We start from the raw sequence: 19,499 nt of genomic DNA on the forward strand, positions 1-19,499 counted from the left end.
AAAGGGTAAGGAAAAGTGAGATTATTCCAGTGATGTGTCCTTAATCGGTGCCCTACATTTGATGAAACACAGCATAGTAAAAACAATCACAGCAAAGTCAGGTCAGTAGTCTGATCAAACTTGGCATTTCAGTCTTGATGGAGAGGTTTGAGGTTTTTGTTTTTAATGAAATGCTCTCTTGTTTAGAGTTTTTGTTTGTTTTTGAGAGAATAGGAATTATGTGTTTTGAGTTGATTGAGACAAGCAAGTTAGTATCAACATTGTAATAGCTCTTGAGAGGTTGGTTTTTAATACTTAAAACAGGCTTTGGCTTCTTTGAACACAAGAATGCAAATTTCTGTAATTGCTATGGATTTAATGCATTTAAAGTGTATTCACCCTAGCATTATAATTATTACATGTATTTCTCTCCAGTGGTTTTGGCTTTACCTAATCCCCTGTTGGGCCCCCTTTGTTAGTTTCTCACTAAGAGAATGACTTTTGTTTTCTTTTGCGTACTCCATTTTTCCAGGCCTCCTGCTTCTATGTTCAGAACGTTTCCTTCCGGGCTACTATAACCACATCACCTGTGATTTCTTTTTTTCATAACAATAAAACTTTAACTTTTGAAAAAACAGGTACTATTTTCGTATATTTAATATATGGTGGTAGTGTTACCTGTGGCCAGGGTGTTTAAATATCGGCTGGAGAAAGAAAATAAAGCGATTACCTTGATTAGGAAATGATTTTTCTCGTACGCATGTGTCTAGTTTCTCAGAATGTCAGGATCCAGACACTTGACATTTGTCTCCTTTAACTCAAATTTTAAGGATAAATTATTGTTCTTTGATTTAATGTGTTAAATATAGTATTATTATATAACATAATTACAATATAAATGTAGAAATATTAAAATATGTATAAATATTTATTGCATATTAAATATACATCAAATAAAATGTTTTTATATATTTTATATATATTTTTAAGCTTAGAATTTTTTCTGACAAGTGCTAATACCTCTTAAGTAGCGATGACGTGAATCAGCTTGGCCTAGAATAAAACTTAATTCACGTCGCCAGATTTTAAAGTTGTTTTCACAAACATGTATGTGAAGCTCCCCTCGGGCCGGGGTGGGTGGGTTGAGTATGATCCATAGAGGACTGGTAGCACCCCAGCTGGGCAGAGGTGCTGAGCAGTGCCTGCGATGCGGGCAGAGGGGGCTGTGCGGAACTCGGCTTGCTGGGAAAGGTAGAGGAAGTTTGCTAGAATTCGGGAAACACTCCTTCAAGGAAGAGGCCTTTGAACTTGTTCTTGACCACTGAACATGATTTTATAAGTTGGGGAATGAGTAAGAGAGACAGTTGGTTTAGTAAATAGCAGGAAAACATTAAACTTGTGAGATGGGTTTTGAAGGAAGATTTTATAGATAGTGACTATGTACTCTTATTAGCTCTTCACCAGCTACTCAGTAATTTTACCATTTCTTTTCTAGTTGGAGTCATGGAGCTGTATGTTCTCTCTGTCATTCCCCCAAGAAGTATGTTGGCTACTTAAGGACCAAGGAACCAATTAGGGAAGGGCCCTGCAGCAACCCTGCCTGAGACCCTTTGCTGAGGAGCCTGGGGTGGGAATGGCGGTGCTCCTGTTAACCACCTATTTGTGTACTTGAGGTGCACATTATATTTCTTTCATATAGATTTTTTATTTTTAAAGAAATAAAATGCCCAAAGTAAATTAAAAGTGGAAATCATACCATAATCTAATATTTGATTCAGAAGATCTATTTAACTTCTTCCACCCAAGGATTTTACATGAAACAAAATATATATAGTACTAGACTATTCTGAAAGGAGTATTCTGAGTTCAGGCTTTGGACTCAGGTCTAGGTTTGAGTCTGTTGAATAGTGAGGCGACCTTGAACCTTTCTGAGCCTCATTGTTTTCTGGCTGTTTCGGGAGAACAGCCTTGGTGGTATGCGGGGGCGGTAGCAGTGTGCGGAGGCTGGTGCCCCCAGCCTTGGTGGTATGGGGGGGGGTGAGCAGTGTGTGGAGGCTGGTGCCCCCAGCCTTGGTGGTATGGGGGGGGCGGGGGCGGTGAACAGTGTGCGGAGGCTGGTGCCCCCAGCCTTGGTGGTATGGGGGGGGGGCGGGGGCGGTGAACAGTGTGCGGAGGCTGGTGCCCCCAGCCTTGGTGGTATGCGGGGGGGGGGGGGCGGTGAGCAGTGTGCGGAGGCTGGTGCCCCCAGCCTTGGTGGTATGCGGGGGGGGGGGGCGGGGGCGGTGAGCAGTGTGCGGAGACTGGTGCCCACCTCCGCCGGACCCTGGGAACGCGGCTCTCGCTGTACTTGACTAGCGGCATCCGTGGAAGTGCTTGAAGTTAAATGAAAATACTTCCAAGGAGCAGTATATTCTCAACTTTAGAAAACTTACATTCAAGTGGAATTAAGGAGCTGACCAATAAAGGACATATATTTGGCAGAAAACAATAAACTTGATAGATTTTTCTGGTTTCTTTCAAGATGTATGTTCAGTAGTAATCTTTGAGAAATGAACTAAACTACATTGAAATTAAGTAAAAGTATTTCCTGTATTAAGTAGAAAATTCATTTGTTACTATACAAGCCGAAGGTATCATACCTAATATTGCTGTGAAATTCTGTGTTCAGAAATTCTTGCACAGCTCCAGTAAGGACAGTACATGGCAGATTTCTGAGCTTTGGCTTTGCCTTAAAACATGATGACCATTTCCTAAACTCACATGGCTGAGCTCAAATTAAATTGTTAAAGAGAGCACCATAGCGTCCTCTCCAGAACTTGGCCTTGTCCCAGGTACAGAGCCAGCTTGAGGTGCTCCTGGCCACGGGTGTTGTGTGCTCTCTGTCCTTGTGTGTCTAGTCCAGAGGGACCCAGGGCCAACTTGCCTCACTCGCACCCTCATCGAGGAGTTACTTCTGCCCAGGTTGCCCTCATTCTTCCCTCACAGGACAAAGCTGATCAGGGACGCTGGGTTGGCCTGGGTCACACAGAGATAGAATCTATGCTGGGTGTGGCCTTGTCAAGGGGCCCGGTGCCTTGTCCTCATCACTCGTTTTAGTTTTACTGATTTGCTTCTAAAGTAAACAGAACTTGGTTCCCACTCCCTCTGCCCTCCAACCCCAAATAGACTAGCGGATATGTGACCTGCAGTGACCAGGGTCTACTCAGAGCAACAAGATGAACACAATGTAACTTCTCAGAGTGACAATATTTCTAAAGATTTAGGGAGAAAAGATTCTTTTTATATCGAGAGAGAAATACGATTAGTATAGAATAAAATGCAAAAATCTACTTGAATTTTTAAGTTGAATTTGAGATGTCAAGGAAATTTTATGCTTGTTGCTAGATGTCTTCTCGTGCAAGAGGGGAAATATGTTTGAGCAGCGTCGTTTTAAAGAAAGAGAATTGTTAGAATTTATAGGGCTTATGTTGGACAATTTGTGAATTGATTGAGTATATTTAAAATAATTATTTTTCTTCACTAGAAGAGAATAGTAAGTTAAACTTGATTGAATATAATATTCTTAGTGAAACATGCCTTAATTTCATAAATATCTTGAAATCGTTAACATTTTAGGACCTTTTCTACAATATATTTATCACTGTTCAAGATAGAAAAGCAGCTAGGTCTGTCCATGATCTTTGGTGTCACTGACCACAGTTTTTAATTGTCTTGCCTGTGAGATCTTATGATCGATATCCTGTGAGAATATTAATAACTAAATGACTGTTGATCCCCATAGACATATTGTATTAGGTTCTGTTTCGCTAGTCATGTATTTAGTGTGCTTGCCCAGTCCCAAGAGAGATAATGTAGTACTTTAGTCTGTGATATTGTTAATTTGATTTGGTACTGACTTCTCCCCCGCCCCCAAATAGAAGGGAAGCAAAGCAATATGGAGTTGTACCTTGCCTCTTAAGCCCTATCTGCATGAGTAATAAGCGTAATTGAAACGTGCTAAAGGTTGTATTTACTAGTGGAAATTCTCTTTGGACACTCCATTTCTTTGGGCTTTCAGAAAGAAGATCATTAAAGAACATTACATTAACTTCTTTAAACTCTCTTGAACTTCTATAGAATAAATGTTTTTAGAAAAATCTCAAGTTAATCTGTATTGTGGTCGGATACCTAAACTGGTAGACCTGGTTGGCGAAATGGATAAACTGGCTAGTTGAGTTGATTTATTTTTTTTGGAAGTCATCTTTCAGTGACTATTGGCAGTTGTATCAGAATAATTCCTCCTATCATAAGAACTGCAAAAAAAAAAAAAAAATTAAATATACTATCAGGCCTAGATAGAAGTAATCTTTATTATTCAGAAAAAGTGATTTCTTCTCTTTGGTGACTTTGTATCTTATTGTTGCAACTTGTATCACCCTACCATTGATTTACTCAGTCAACTATTAGCTCAGTTTTTTACGGATTTTGACTAAGTACTGGCTGTTAATTTATTTAGCATACATTTGTTAAGCATCTGCCATGATGCTCTAAGTACTGTCTCATGCTAGGACTGAAAAGATTTATGAGATATCATTTCTTCCTTCAAGTAGTTTATGGAATAAAGGTTCGGGGAATCCAGGGATTAAGATTCACAAAAGGCAAATTTTTTTAAATCCTTACTTGAGGATATATATATATATATATATTTTTTTTTTTTTTTAGAGAAGAAGGGAGAAAGAGAGAGAGAGAAACATCTACGCCAGAGAGAAACATTGATCAGTTGCCTCCTGTACATGCCCCTACTGGGGATCTGGGTATGTGCCCTAACTGGGAATTGAACCCAACACTTTTTTGATGCTCCAACCAACTGAGCCACCTGGCTAGGTCCACAAAAGGAAAAGTTTATGGAAAAAAAAAAATTGCCCAGCCAGTGTGGCTCAGTGGATTGAGCATCGTCCCATAGACTGAGAAGTTCCGTTTGGATTCCTGGTCAGGGCATGTGCCTGGGTTGTGGGCTCGATCCCCAGGAGGGGGCGTGCAGGAGGCAGCCAATCGATGTTTCTCTCTCACATTGATGTTTCTATCTCTCTAAAAAATCAATACAAACAAATTTTAAAAAAACTTTTTAGTGCCGTTTTAGGTCACAGCAAAATTGAGCAGAAGGTACAGAGATTTCCCATATGTTTCTGCCCCCATACCTGCACAGCCTTCTTATTATCAACATCCCCGACTAGAGTGGTACATTTGTCACAACTGATGGAACTATATTAGCGCATCATAATTATACAAAGTCCACAGTTTACATTAGGGTTCTTGTATATTCGACAAATATATAATGACATGTCCACCTTTCTGGTATTATAAAACATTGATTGCTGTTCCTTTGAAAACAGGTTTAGAGAAATTCTATTTGTGAAAATGTGTTACAAATTGTAAGACAGTATATAAATATGAGGTGGTATTGTTCATATCCAAGTCACTTTAAGCAAGTACACCATTTCAAATCTGTGGGAGCCCCTTTTAATAATGCCATTCTAAACTGAAAATAATTTTCAGCATATGCTGTTCTAGCTCTGTGAATGTGAAGGTGCTGTTCAATGGAGGCCAGGAGTTGTTTTTGTGGCTAGCAGTGAAGTATAATTTACAAAGTAGGAGACTGTGTATATTTTGGGAAGAAAAAAATGGTGTTAAGATAATTAGTATGGAGCATAAGCTAGAAATTTATGGGAAAGGGTGAAGTGTAGATAATTCATGTGAATAACTGTGATACATTGTTTTTCTTTGGCTTTCTCTTTATTGGGTAAGTAGCATAACCCTTTGTCCCATACTATTGTAAATTTAAGTGAATAGTTTATAGCATTTATTGTGTATGCTTATATCGGTTAGAGTCCCCGCAGGAGACAAGTAACACATTCAAAATGGATAATCAAAGAAAGTTTAGTGGAAAGATTGTTTGCAGAGGGGTGGCCAAGGTTAAGGATGCCGAGGAGGGATAGTGTAACACTGGGGACCAGCAGTGTCTAGAAGGGACTACCAGGCTTAGGTGTGAAGGAACAGCTGGAGCTGCAGCTGTGGCTGTTTGTAGAGAAGCTGTGCTAAAACTGCGCCCCAGCAGGGAGGGGCAGGGATGGGTAGAACGGGCTGAGCCCTGGGATAAATACTCTGCCTCCCCTTCTCTGTCCTCTTATCTGTTGCAGTTGCCTCCCAGTGGCAGAGCATAAATGAGATCCAGTGGGCAAGGGGCCCCGGTGATGCACCCTCCTTGGGGTGCAGGGAGAGAGCAGGAGGGGCAAACAGAAAATAGCGGGCACTATTATTTCAAAAGCTATAGCTTTATAGCCTTTGCCCTGTGTCTTTAAGGTTATCTTTGTCTTGGCTTTTCGTAGTCATTGCTGATTGGAAGAATTCCCAGGAAATTATATCGGACTCCTTGAAGCCAGCTCACAGTAGGACTGGACTGAATGGTACACTACGTGGAAGAAGTTTGTGGCTAAGAGCTTGGCTATGGAGTTGGGTTGCCTTTCTTTGAATCCTACTATCACTTAATAACTGTGTTTCCTGGAGTAAGTTTCTTAACTCCTCTGTGTCTTTTTCCTCTTCTGTAAATGGAAGTAAAAATAGCACTCACCTCATAGATCGAGTGAGTTAACATTAACATGTGAAGTGCTCAGAGTGGCTCCTGGTAGGTACTGTGGTTAAAGTCCAATAAAATATCAGTTGTTAGGCCTATTGTCTTAAAAAAATTTTTTTTGCCCTTGCTTTACTGTAAAAGGGACATTTTTCTTTTTCTCTTTTCAGACTCATTAAAGGTGTTATGTTCCGTTCCGTTCCCTTACCTTACGTTATGTTAGGTATGTTACAGTTCTGTTTATACCCCTCCCCCAGCTACATTTGTCACCAAAGTGAAGCCCCAGGTCTCTAGAGCCCACTCTCTCAGTGCAACAAGAAGATCAATGGGATACTCCCCTTTGAACATAATCAATGTCAGGAGTTGTTCTGCGATAGTTTAAAGTTACACTTATTCCCCATACACAGTAAGGAAGGACCGGTGCTTCGGAACATCACTCCTCTGCTCCCTGTCCTTCCCCTGCGGCCCCAGCCAGGGGGGACGCCGCCTGAAGTTTTCCCGTTGCTTGAATTCACTTACTAAATACCAAATGGATCCCGTTGTAGGCCAAAATGGACTTACGTTTATGATTTTAGCACTAATGGGGCCTAGAAAGAGGTATTATGGAAGATGTAATGATACTTGTTTTGAAATGCCTTCAGAAGAGCTTCCAGTGTTGTTACTTTGACTTCTCATTGAAAGACTTAAAATCCTAGAGCCAGGAATTTGCAGTTTGCATTGTCTTATGCTAACAAGACAGTTAATCAGTTTTAATAGATCTTTGTTCTTCTGTGGGTTTTTATTTTTATCTTGACAAGCACGTCATATTCTTTTTACTCTCATTAGTCCTTTCCCTGTCTTAGGTATTCTTGCTCCAAAAGATTGTATTTGTGTTTTAAAAAGAGAAAAGGAGGGACAAAGGAAAAAACTCTAATCGTTGCCAAATGCATTAGTGATTTCTGCAGTGGTTGGTTTTACCGCTTTATAGATTGGTTTGCTTTTCAGACCTGTCTGTAGAAGACTAGCCCAGAGCAAACACTGAAGGACAGTTTCAAGTTCTCACCAGTTTACCTGTTTCTTTAGTCAGTATTTATCCTACAAAACAAATCAATAAGTGATGTTAGAGGAGAGATACTAATGATTCCTTAAGATATATTTGAGTCTCATTAATTTCAAAATGTTAGAGTTTACTTACAAAAATCATTTAGATTTGGAAGTATCACAAAGTAAAAATAAGCTTTTACTTAAAAACTTTAGAATATTAAAGTAAAGCTTTTTGTTAGTTTAGAACTTTTTCAAATATGAAGTTAAAAGATTTGTATCCACTTAATAGTTACTTTACAATCCCCCACCAGCCCCATGCTCCTTCAGTTCTGATCTCAAGTAATTATTTTTAATTCTGAAGTTTAAATTTGTATAAACTGCTTTCAGTGTGAGCGTGTCTAAGTTCATTTTCTACCTGATTAAAAACACCATGTTCCTTAGCCTGTCAACAACTCAGTTGAGCAGTCAGACTATATTATTCAATATCTCGTGTGACATGAGGACAGCAGTCCAAAGGGAAAGATATCACAAATTGGTGCCACACTTCAGTAAATAGAGACATTTTATTTTTCACCAAGCTAATTCAATCCAGTTCAGTTAACTCTTTTTCCCCCCTTAAGGACAGATTAAAAAAAAGCAGCGGTGAATGCCCGAGTCCATCATGTGTTTGACATGTCAGTGTGTGGCTATAAAGACGACCACGAGGGAGGGGTTCTGCCTTTTGATTTGAGACAATACCCCACACAATTGCCCTGTCCTCAGATCTGCACTGGGGATTGCTGAGTGTCAGAGGGTTCCGATTACACACAGGTAGGATGGGAAGTAGCGGGGCTCACTGCACCCAGCACGCTATCCCTTACCACTGCGACCTTGTCTTTCTAACAATTCTCAAACACAGGTTGGCACTGAGTTTCACTTTAGTGCCAGAGGCCAAAGCCATTGGACATTGCATACTGCTAGTTTTACGATTTTGATGAAATCTTTGTCCTAAATGTCTGTTTCTTAAAAACTCCTATCACAGTAAATATAATACTGGTATTTCTCTTTCTTAGTTCAGTAATTTCTTCCTGAGACATAATGAAATTTATATAGTTGTAATATTGTTTATTCATCAAGGATGTAAGGGGATGGACTATGCTACTGCACATGAAATGTTTAAATAGCATTTATGGAAGAAGGACTAAAAGTGGGCAAAGTGCCTGTTGCTCTGTGAACAGATCCAAGAGCTTCACCTTTGCCATCAAACCCTTCAAGGGCTCCTCCCCTGCGGCCTTGTGTTCCAGTCTCTAGTGTCCGAGGAGACACTGCTTTCCAGTGGCCCTCGGCTATGCTCTGTGTTTTGAGATCTGCTCTTTGGCTTGCCAGACCAAGCCTTCGTGAAATTGAAGATCCTATTTTTCCCTTGACTCAGGCCTTCCTTGGCCTCTGTGTGGTCTGAAAATTTCACTCTCAAAAGTGCTGTCCCCTGACCTCCTCCCAGTGCAGCTGTACTGTGTGCTTGTCCAGAATGAGGTGAGGTGCACCTTCTGATCAGTCCATGTGTCCAGTATGTTCAGGGCTTCCCAGGGCAACCTGTGCCCACTGTGTGCAGTGACCAGAGCTGGGCTGTGTGCCCCAGGTGGGAGGACAGATTCCAGTGCAGACACCTACCATTACCAACTGGATGACCACACGCAGGTCACCACACCTCTTTGTGGCTCTTGTTTCCTCATTTTGAAAAGATCATACCTACTTTAAGGGTTATAAAGATTTAAATGGGTTAATTTTGGGAAAATACTTAGAACAGTATCTGATACAGTCTAAGTGCTATGTAACTGTTTATTAAATAAAGTACTATATTAAACACGTTCTATCTGCCAGTCCCTGTGCTGTTTTACATGTTAACGAATGCACTCTTCACAGTAGTCTTATAGTAGATACTGTTGCCATCCCCATTTTACAGATAAAGTATCCCAGATGATCAAAGTTAAGTAACTTGCTCAAGGTCACACAGCAGTTATAGGGCAGAGGCAGGATTTGAATTTGCACCTCCAGGTTCCAGGGCCCTCAACCACTTCTCTGCTGTAACCACTGTGGTGTCCTGTGACGCCCGAATGTCAGTCATTTTGTCCTGGACATGATCACGGTCAGATGGAGAGAGGTGCAGCAGAGTGTATTTCTTGACCTGCTGGAAGACAACATGCTGGGAGATAATGGTAGGAGGAGAGATGAGTCCCACTGGACCCTGATGGTGACCACCTTGGACTGAAAATCCAAGAGGGTGGGAACCACGTGTGTTAGCAGCTTCTACCGTGGCACCGTAGGCCAAGGTGTACTCTGATAAAGTCTTTTTGGATTTTGTTTTTGTTTTCTTTTATGCCACTCTTTCTGTCAGGCTTGTGAGACTTTGCTGTAGAGTGGTCTAGTCTGGGACTATACAGGACACCGTAAAAATGGTAAGATACAGGAAACAAGAAACTGTCAGGTGTCTCTGCCTGGAAATGGTGTGTTGTAGGTATTTGAAACATGTTTCATCTTTTCTACATGTCACTCAGCTCTAGTGAAATGCTAAATTTATCCATAGGCGTCCTAGCTAGAAAAGGTCAGCCACTGGCTCTGGAAGCTAGCACTACAAATATTAGTCATAACAAATGAAACCTTGGATCTGTGAGAAATTCTTTTGAGGTGGTTGTACGTGGCCTGTGTGCTCTGTGGATTTACAGCTTGGGATATGTACCTGTAATAATAGATGATTTTCAGGACATTGTATCTAATGTCCAAACTTTGCGTGCGCACAGTCCAAAGTTCTGAAAGTGAATTTCTTCAAAGGATTCCAATTATTTGGCTTATAAAACACAGATAATGTAAAAAATATACTTTACTGTTAAGTCTTTTGGAGGGAGGTGTAAAAAGGATCCTAGGACAGTAATGCTTTGTAGTGGTTACAATGGCTAATACTCTGAAGTGCTGGCTAAAAATTAAACTTGAATAGCAACGATGAAATATTTACTCATCAGATGGCTTTGAAGTTTAGCTTCTTTTTGGTTGCAGTCCCCTTCCTAATGGACATCTTTTAGAGAAGAAAATGATTATAGCACTCAGCTGTGATGTTTTCCTACTCCCTGTACAGGAGAAACCCATTGTTTTGGTCCATTGGGTATTTGAATTTTGAAGACTAGCTACTTAGAAATCACATTAATGACAAATGGTTTTTAGCACTCTGAATGTATTCTCATTGATAGACTGTGTTTCAAAGATAATTGTTCTTATACCTGTGGAATTTTTTTGAAAAGTTTGCTTTAACTCTTTTATGCTACAATCTTTCCAACCTAAATTTATTTAATTTTCCATCGTTTTATATTAGGAGGCCTAAGGTGAGTATGTGTATGTAAAATAAATAATAACATTAATCAAATTTAGTTTTATTAAATACCTCAGTGGGTGAAATGCTTATGCTTAAAGATGTTTAGAAACAATACATTTAGAGGTGAAGTTCTTCAATTCTGATAATAACTGAAGGATTTTCCTTCCAAGTTTAAAATTGTAGCTGCTTTAGAATGTTGAGTAAATATTGGTTTTCTTCTACATCCTGGATTAAATTTCACTCATCGGAGTGATTTAGGACTTTAGAAATTGTTACTGAAATGCTGGTTAAAAATGTTCTGTTTTTATGTTTCCTCCCACGTGGACTGTGATGCATTTTTAACATTTATGTTTGTCTTTTATTGCTCAGTTTTCACGTGAATCCGACAGGCAGTGAAGACCTCAGGAAGATCCCGGTAAGTTGCAGAGGGTTAGAGAGTGACCAGAAACAAACCTCAGCAGCCCTCTCGCTGGCACACATTTTCAAAGCGGCGTCCGTCTCCCGGGGTCCCGCAGTGCCTGGGTTCCAGTTCAGTGTGATGATTTGGGGAGAAAGAAGAAAAGCAAAATTCAGTCTTTATCTTTAATATATGACTGGGTGTGACTTGTATACAATTTATGGAACTTCGGGTAAACGTTATAATTATCATTGAAGCCTCCTTAGAATATACATATTTTGTTTGCAGACTGTTTTAAAATTAATATGAAAGCTGTATGTCAAAGTCAACCTTATTGTTATGAAATAAGAGCATGTGGAGGCAAGGAACATTTTTTTGTTGTTGGGTCAAAGATGGAAGAAATAATAAAACTGCTTATTAATGTTCAACAATCTTGCATCCTGGCAAGAGAGATCCAGTTAACCAGGAAGTATTTGAAAGAACTTTAGGACATTTACCTTCCTAGTCCGAACAAAATCACATATGTTAACGGGCTTGGTAGCCACCAGATAAATGAACTCATATCTGGCAAAGATTATCCAGATATCTTAACTTCATTTTATTATTTGAAGTCCAGTTTTGGATCTTGTTCAGAGTTCCACTGCGTCTTCAGTCAACTCTAAATATATTAAACCTAGGGAAGAAGTTACTTTACAAAAATATGGGCACATGTTCTTGGTAGAAAACTAAATTCTCACCGAATAGCAGAAATGGAGCCTTTATTTCAAGACACTGGTGGTTGCTGTTTGAACCATCTGTCCTTAATGTGTGTGATCCAGATGTATAATAAGAATTTTTTAAAGCAATAACATATCACAATTTTCTCTGATGAGCTATGCCCAGAAGAAACCATGGTAGTATATAAACCATTCTAAATGTAGTTATTTCTTTAAAATTGTAGAAAACCTTATAGAAGCAGATGACTTTGTACTGTGTTTTTGCCATTTTATGTAAATGATTTGTTAAGTTTTTATGCTTCATAAATACTCTAGTCTTTATAATATGGCAGTCTGGCGAGAAATGTCAGAATATATGAAGTGAGCCTTTGATCAGATAGTAAAATGAATTCTATCAGGCAAGTTACTTAATCTCAAACAAAATGCAAACATCAAAAAATCGATTTAATGTGTAGCTATTGTTTATTAAGTAACCTTAATTACAGTTTCTGTGCTTGTAAATGTATTTTTCCAAATCTGGTAATTTATTGCTGTAAAAGCATCCTTAGAATTCTTTAAAGAAATAAAATGTGAAAATTGTTTTAGTTAAAGGATTTAAAGGTGATAAAAGAATCCTTGATGTGTGATTATTTTTCTCTAGAATACTAACTATTCTAAACGACAGTGAAAGGATTACTCAGGTGTGGTTAATTTACTGAAGCTACAATGAAGAGGAGAAAGCTCATCCTCCTACTGGCCGCGTTTGAGGAAAAGCATTTGAACAATTTTATGTTGAAGATTATAAGATGTTTGAAGTAATTTACATTAAGTTCTCCAATAATAGCCGTCCACCAAGTTATTTCCCTTCCGGACATAGTATTTTGTGATTAGTTTGCATGTCTTCTCCGCTGGTGCCAACACCTGTCTGTGAAAGCAGTGTCTAAGCAGGAGCAGTAGCCAGCTGAAGGGCAGTGCGGGCTCTTTAAGGCCTAATTAAGAACTGAAAGGGGATGAAGGGAGTAGGACAAAAGATGTGAAAGTAGCTGGGATGATATTCCCAGAGCAAAGTTCCTCATTAGAACAATAATGAGATGATCGGAGAATGCCAAGCCTTCATCTTCTCGCTCTCTCCGCTAGTCGCCTTGGATGTCAGTTAGTGCCCCACCAATATTTGGTTACCAGGACAACCTTTCTTTCAATCTTCAGTAATTTTGAGTCCTGATCATTTGCTTTTGTTCACATTTAAATATTGTAAAAAATACATACATTTCCTAGTTTAAAAGGCTAGACTGTGTGTAAAGTAAAAATAGATCATTGGTAATTCTCAGTCTTTTGCACAATTATGTTATTTAAAATTCTGATTAGGAAACTTCATGTAATAATTCTACTAGTCGCTCACTCAATCCTGAATTTCTTATATGTGCATATGAAAATTTTTAACAGAGGTTGGGTGTGAATGAAAAAGAATTGGTTGTCAAAAGGGAAGAGAGAAGAAAAATTTACATTACATTTCAATATAAGAAGACATCTTAAAAACATATGTGCCATATATGTGGAGTGGTGGAGGAAATAACATTGATACTTAGAAGTCCCATTGTAGACTGCTTGAGTCTTTACTAGTTGGGATATTTCTCAATTTTAGAAGTTTTCCCAATAATAGTATTAAAAATATCTTTTGAAAAAATAATCAACTTTTATATTTGTCTGAAAGTTTTCCTTTTTTAAGCAAAATAACTTTTTGCAACCAGAAAATATTTTAATTTTCTGTTGTATATATTAATTGGTATTAATCATTATTATTTTACTTGGAATTATATCAACAAAGAAGGATTACTCTTTATTAAGTGTATCAATTTAAGAATTTTATGCCTAAAATTAAAAGGTTTACATGATTTTCAAATATGGGATAAAATCTGGAACTATGCATAAAACTGTTTTTAATCATTTTATATTCTTTTTCAGAATATAGTTTATAGTACATGTGTTTCTAAGATGTTTTTCTGCCTAGAAACTTGATGCAGAAATTTGGGGTAAAATTTTTACATAAAAGGACAAATGGAAAATTTATTGAAAGGGTCAGAAGTGTATTTCCAGGAAATCTGCCTACACATAAGCACTAGATGGTTGTAGGGGTAAAGAATAAGCCAAATAATGGATGTGTATATTTTAGATTATGACTGAAAGTGTCAAACAATATTCCAGGATAATAATTGATTATTTTGAGATTAAATTGTTAGATTTATGTCATGGCATTAAGTTTAAACTGTTTATGCCAAAATAAGAATTTTTTTTTTTTATGTCTTTCATCCTCATTGTCGTTAGAGAAATGTAAAAAAAAATTTTTTTTTAGTTACATTATCTGGCAGTACTGGTGTAGTGCTAAATGTAACAATATATGTGATTTTCTGTGTTCATCACGTAATTAGTTTGGAGAAGTCAGTTCATATATGTATAATTTGATTAAGATTAGAGAAGCTCAAACATGCTATTCTTATGTTAAATTAAGGGAAAAAAAACATAAAAGTCAACCAATCAGTAATGAATCCCATTTAGTTTAATTTCATTAATCCCTGTAGTTCTCACCAGAATCCCTATTTTTCAGTAAACGTTTTATTAGAAAGATGAAATCACATTAGTGGGATGTATTACATTTTAAAAACGCAGTTCAGGCCCTGGCCTGTTTGGCTCAGCGGTTAGAGCGTCGTCCGGAGAGACCTGGGTTCGGTTCCCGCTAAGGGCATGTACTTCAGTTGCAGTTTGTCCCCGGCCCTGGATGGTCGTGTGGGTGGCAGCCACTCGATGTGTCCCTTCATGCCGATGTTTCTCTCTCTCTCTCCCTTCCTCTCTCCCCTCCACTCTATCTGTTCAAAAAATGGAAAAATATCCTCGGGTGAGGATAAAAAAAATAAAATAAAAACGCAGTTCAGAAAAAACACTGTAGACCAGGGAATTTAGAGTTAAAAGGGACCTTGGAGAACATTTCGTTTATCAGACAAGGAAAGCGAGAGCTAGATTGGTTTCTATCTCAAATTTGTGCAGAATTGCTCAGGTTAAAGTGAGGAATTTTAGCTTTTTTAGAATAAATTTTAAAAATATGCTTACCCTCTATAGTATGTCTTGTCTTTTCTATAGCAACCTGCTTAATATAATAGTTATTTTATAAGAATGTGGTTAGGTAATTATAATAAAGTTTTGTATCTCTAAACTACTCACGACCAATTAAATAAACTATTCAGTACATGAGAAAGTGTGTGTATTGAGACTTGATCTTAAAAAAGATGACTTGATCTGAGAGAGAAGAGTGAAAAGTAGAGTAACACTTACCTCCAGAATTGTCCTTTAATTATAGCAGAGCAACATTCTGAAATGTTTTAGGGACAAAAGTAATACAGTACATAAAGTTGTATCTGTTACCAGTTTTTAATGTTAAAATAAGGCGTTTTAAATATATCCTACAGAATTTAAACTCACTTCCCTTTACCAGTCTTCCTATTCATTCTGTTAATCGGGTGGACATCCTTATTAACTCTTGTCTGTAATATTTCAGTAGCTTTATAACTAATCTCAGGCCCTCCAAATGATTTTACCCACTGCTGCCATTTTAATTTTTCTAGAACTTAGCTTAATCATATCTTTCTTGTCTTTGGAAAGTTTCAGTGGCTTCCTGTTTCCTACAGCAATAAGTCTACAATTCCTTAATAATAGCATTAAACATCCTTGATGGTCTCTTTGGAACCTACCATTTCAGCCTCTTTCTGCTCCCTCTCCTGAACCTTGCTTTCCAACCATATTCCACTGATTACCTGTTTGACCACCATGCCTCAAACCTTGTTTCTTCCTTTGAACAAACCGAGTCCAAGCTTGAGATGTCCATTGTGCATTTCTGCCTAGTGCGAGCTAGATCTCCACAGACCCTCAGAGTCTATGGGCTTGGAAAGGTTTCTCCACCTTGAATGTTTTCATTATCCTGGAGAAGAAAGTGCAGTTTCATAACGCACCCATCAAATTCATTTCTGTACTCTAGCTTGATTTTGGTGCTGGCAAAGTCGTCGTGCCTGGGGCAGGAGGGCATACAAAGTTACACTTTGGCTTTACTTACTTCTAGACACATAACAAATTAAGTAGATCCTAAAATGAGGAAAGACAAAGTTAATTCATATTAAAAAGAAAGGATAAAGGGCCTTTCTGCATTCATTGATCCCCATTCTCTGTTCCCCCACCGAATAGATTAGATACTACAGTTTGAAAGAGCAAGACCAATTTCTCCAGGATTTTAGTTTATTTTTCTTAAAGCCAAGTGGAAATATTTTGAAAGAAAATGATGAAAACCATTTTAAGTTGTTGAGTTTCATGATAAAACTATGTATAAAAAGGCATAAAAAAATGCTAGTTTGTATTTGGGCGTCATATTTTACATAATGAAAAATCTAATTACTATACACTATAGATAGATGACATTATTTTTGATTGAATGCCTGAGAAATATTTTTCTGTTAATATTAGAATGCTTTGTAAGGAAAATGAATTAAGTCAATGCCTTTTTCTTTCTCTTTTGTTTATATTTACACATTTATGTAAAAAGAATTTTTATCAGTAGAATATGTTTTACAAAGCCAGTAGTAAAATAGAAGAGAATTCAGATATACTAATACTAATTATTAACACAATTATAATTGAAATCTGAGTTTCCTGATAACCAAAGCAAAAAGGGAAATAAGACAAAGTATATAGGTATTGGTATTATGAGGAAGAAATGAACTAGTTAGGGGAGAAAAAGCTGTTTGCCCCTAAGTTACATCAGAAGTTACTCCCATGGGAGCTTGTTGTAGGAAGCTCATTGATTTAATTCCGAATGCCTTCAACATTGTATAGCAAGAAGCAAATTTGATATTGCTGTCTCTTGTAACCATCTCCAACAGAAAAGCCAAAGTCACAACGTTAAACTGCAGTTCAGTGGAAGCAATTCCATTAGGACTAAACTAATGTCCAAATGTATAGTTTTTCAACAACTTCCTATAGTTGTCCAAGTTAATATTTAGAGATTTTTAATTTTTATCTATTTTAGTTATATTTATTATAGGACATTCCATCTTAATCGTAAGTTGTATGTCATTTTTTTTTTTATTAGGACATTGTCCACATTGTAAAAAAAAGGGTGCAGAAGAATTTAGAATGAGAATAGAGGCTTTGGTGTGTCTGACCTAGTGCTTGCCTCAGAACTGACCAGCCGTGCTTTGAGCTGTGGCATTGGTTCTAACCACGGACAGAGAAAAACTTGATCAGGATGTGAAAAAGCACAAGTGGAAGTTCAAAATAATTCTGATTTTGTTCCTAATACCACATCTGCTAAAGTGACAGTCCTTTATCCTGTTCTAGGACAGCAACCCTTTTGATGCCACTGCAGGGTATCGCAGCCTGACCTATGAGGAGGTGCTGCATGAGCTGGTGCAGCACAAGGAGCTCCTGCGGAGGAAGGACACCCACATCCGGGAGCTGGAGGACTACATCGACAACCTCCTCGTGAGGGTCATGGAGGAGACGCCCAGCATCCTCAGAGTGCCGTATGAGCCGTCCAGGAGGGCTGGCAAGTTCTCCAACAGTTAATCAGCCAACTGCACTTTGTTTATAACTGGGGGAAGAAAGAGAGAAAGAAAGGAAGAGAAGGAAAGAAAAAAGAAAGACTTGTTACCAAAAGGACTACACTTTCAGGTTTCAGTACATGCTCTCCACCATTGTTTTACTTGTAAATATGAGCAGGGATTATCAAGAGTGACCTTTGAAGTGAGCTAAATAATTTAAACTTTTAAAGTGAAAATGGGCCAGATTCTCAATAAATAAGCAGTCCCTTAGGATTCACTTAGGTGCTGGAGCCAGCCCGCTAACCTGCCATAGGCCTAGAGATGTCTTCAGAAGTACACGGCTTATTCCTCAGGAATAGATTTCTCCTAACTTGATACTGTGGTTGGTTTCTCAGCATTCAATTTGTAGACAGTCGAGCTGCAGGAATACTGCTCATCGTATCTAACACTACTTTAAAAAACAGTTCATATTTTATATACACATATATGTACATGAATATAAGTTCATGTATCTTTGCATATGAAATACATGCATATACCTCACATATACATGTGTTTTTAAGACATTTAAAAACTGGTTGCCTCTAAAACGAGGAGACCAACTTTTTAATTTGAAAATGTATGTGCTCTATTGACTCCAAGCAAAGCGCCGTTCCTGCTGCCGTATCACGGCTCGTTCCAGAGGAGTTGCTTCAAATCACTCTTGACTCGGAACCTTGGTTTCCAAAGGAGCTGCTACTGTGCGTTGCTCTAGCATCCGATTTTTGCTCTGTGTCCAAAAGTAATGCTCCAAAGGCTTTTTAAAAGAAGGACGTATTTTAGGAAACTTCATTGACTTCACAAAAGCATGGATTTCTCTAATTCATTTTTTATCTTAACGTTCGAGTTTTGTCTAAGTTATAAGCAGAAGATAAGCTAATGTAATTTGTTGAGATTCTGAATGCCTATAAATCACTAGCAAAGAAAATATTAAGAAGTTAAAGCTGAAGATAATCTGGGGAGGGTAAAAGTAGATGATCATCTATCTGATGTCTGATAACCCAAAACAGTGGGCAAATTCTTGGAATCAAGAATTAGGCTTGGTTTCAAGTTGCATAAATAATAGAACAGATGGTTGCAGTTGAGTCTTGAACCAAAACAACAGTTACTAAAGGAGAAGTGAGTTTTTAGAACGGATCTTTACTAGCATGACGTTACACATTATTCAGCATCTACCCTTTACGGATTGATTTATCACAGAATTACATGTCAGCTTTTTTAAATAAGTCTGATCCCCAAATATGTTGAATACTTCCATGAATTATCTTTAGATAGTTGTACAAAATTAGGCTGAACTTTAAAGTGAAAAACAATGGGTGTAAGAATATTACTATCTACTGCTTTTTTTTTTTTTTACCTTAAACTCTAAAATACTATGAAACACTGAATCTGTCTCTTCTGAATTTAAAATGAAAAACACACCTGTATGTGGAGACATATATTTCTTAATCTTTCAGTGAAGTGCATATCTGTCTGGTATGCATCTCTACTAAGACTTTATTGAAAGTTAAATATAAAGCAGATATAATAGTTTTGCTCATTTTAGTATTTTGAATCAGGTAATACTTGACTAAGCTTATATTTAATTCATAAGCTAAAATCCCTTGTTATTTTTATTTTGTGAGTTTCTTTATTTTTCCTATGAGAACATTTTAAAATTCTGAAAAATTTCTCCAAATACAAAAATTCAATACTTTTTTGAAATGCAGAAGGAAAAATAGCTTTACCCACTTTTTCCTTCTTATATATTTCTTTAATAAACCTCAAAATCTAGAGTAGAATTTTATTTTCCTGTTTGAAGTCTTAATAACTATTATTTTTAACATGGTGCCATTTA

At 37.7% G+C, this 19,499-nt stretch overlaps 1 protein-coding gene across 2 annotated transcripts in view; it reads left to right on the forward strand.

Annotated features, from left to right (window-relative positions):
• Positions 1-19,217, forward strand: part of RAB11FIP2 (RAB11 family interacting protein 2) — a 36,452-nt gene extending 17,235 nt beyond the window's left edge. The window contains exons 4-5 of one of the 2 annotated variants that reach the window (XM_036265561.1): positions 11,322-11,367; positions 12,706-13,224. In XM_036265561.1, coding sequence (XP_036121454.1) covers positions 11,322-11,367; positions 12,706-12,732 — 73 coding nt within the window. In that variant the 3' untranslated portion in view covers positions 12,733-13,224. Of the gene's footprint in view, positions 1-11,321; positions 11,368-12,705; positions 13,225-17,420 lie in introns of those variants that run through there. The other variant, XM_036265560.1, reaches the window with a different exon arrangement.
• Positions 19,218-19,499: the final 282 nt, after the last annotated feature.

This window comes from Molossus molossus, unplaced genomic scaffold (genome assembly GCF_014108415.1).
Source record: "Molossus molossus isolate mMolMol1 unplaced genomic scaffold, mMolMol1.p scaffold_m16_p_17, whole genome shotgun sequence".
NCBI classification, from domain to species: domain Eukaryota; kingdom Metazoa; phylum Chordata; class Mammalia; order Chiroptera; family Molossidae; genus Molossus; species Molossus molossus.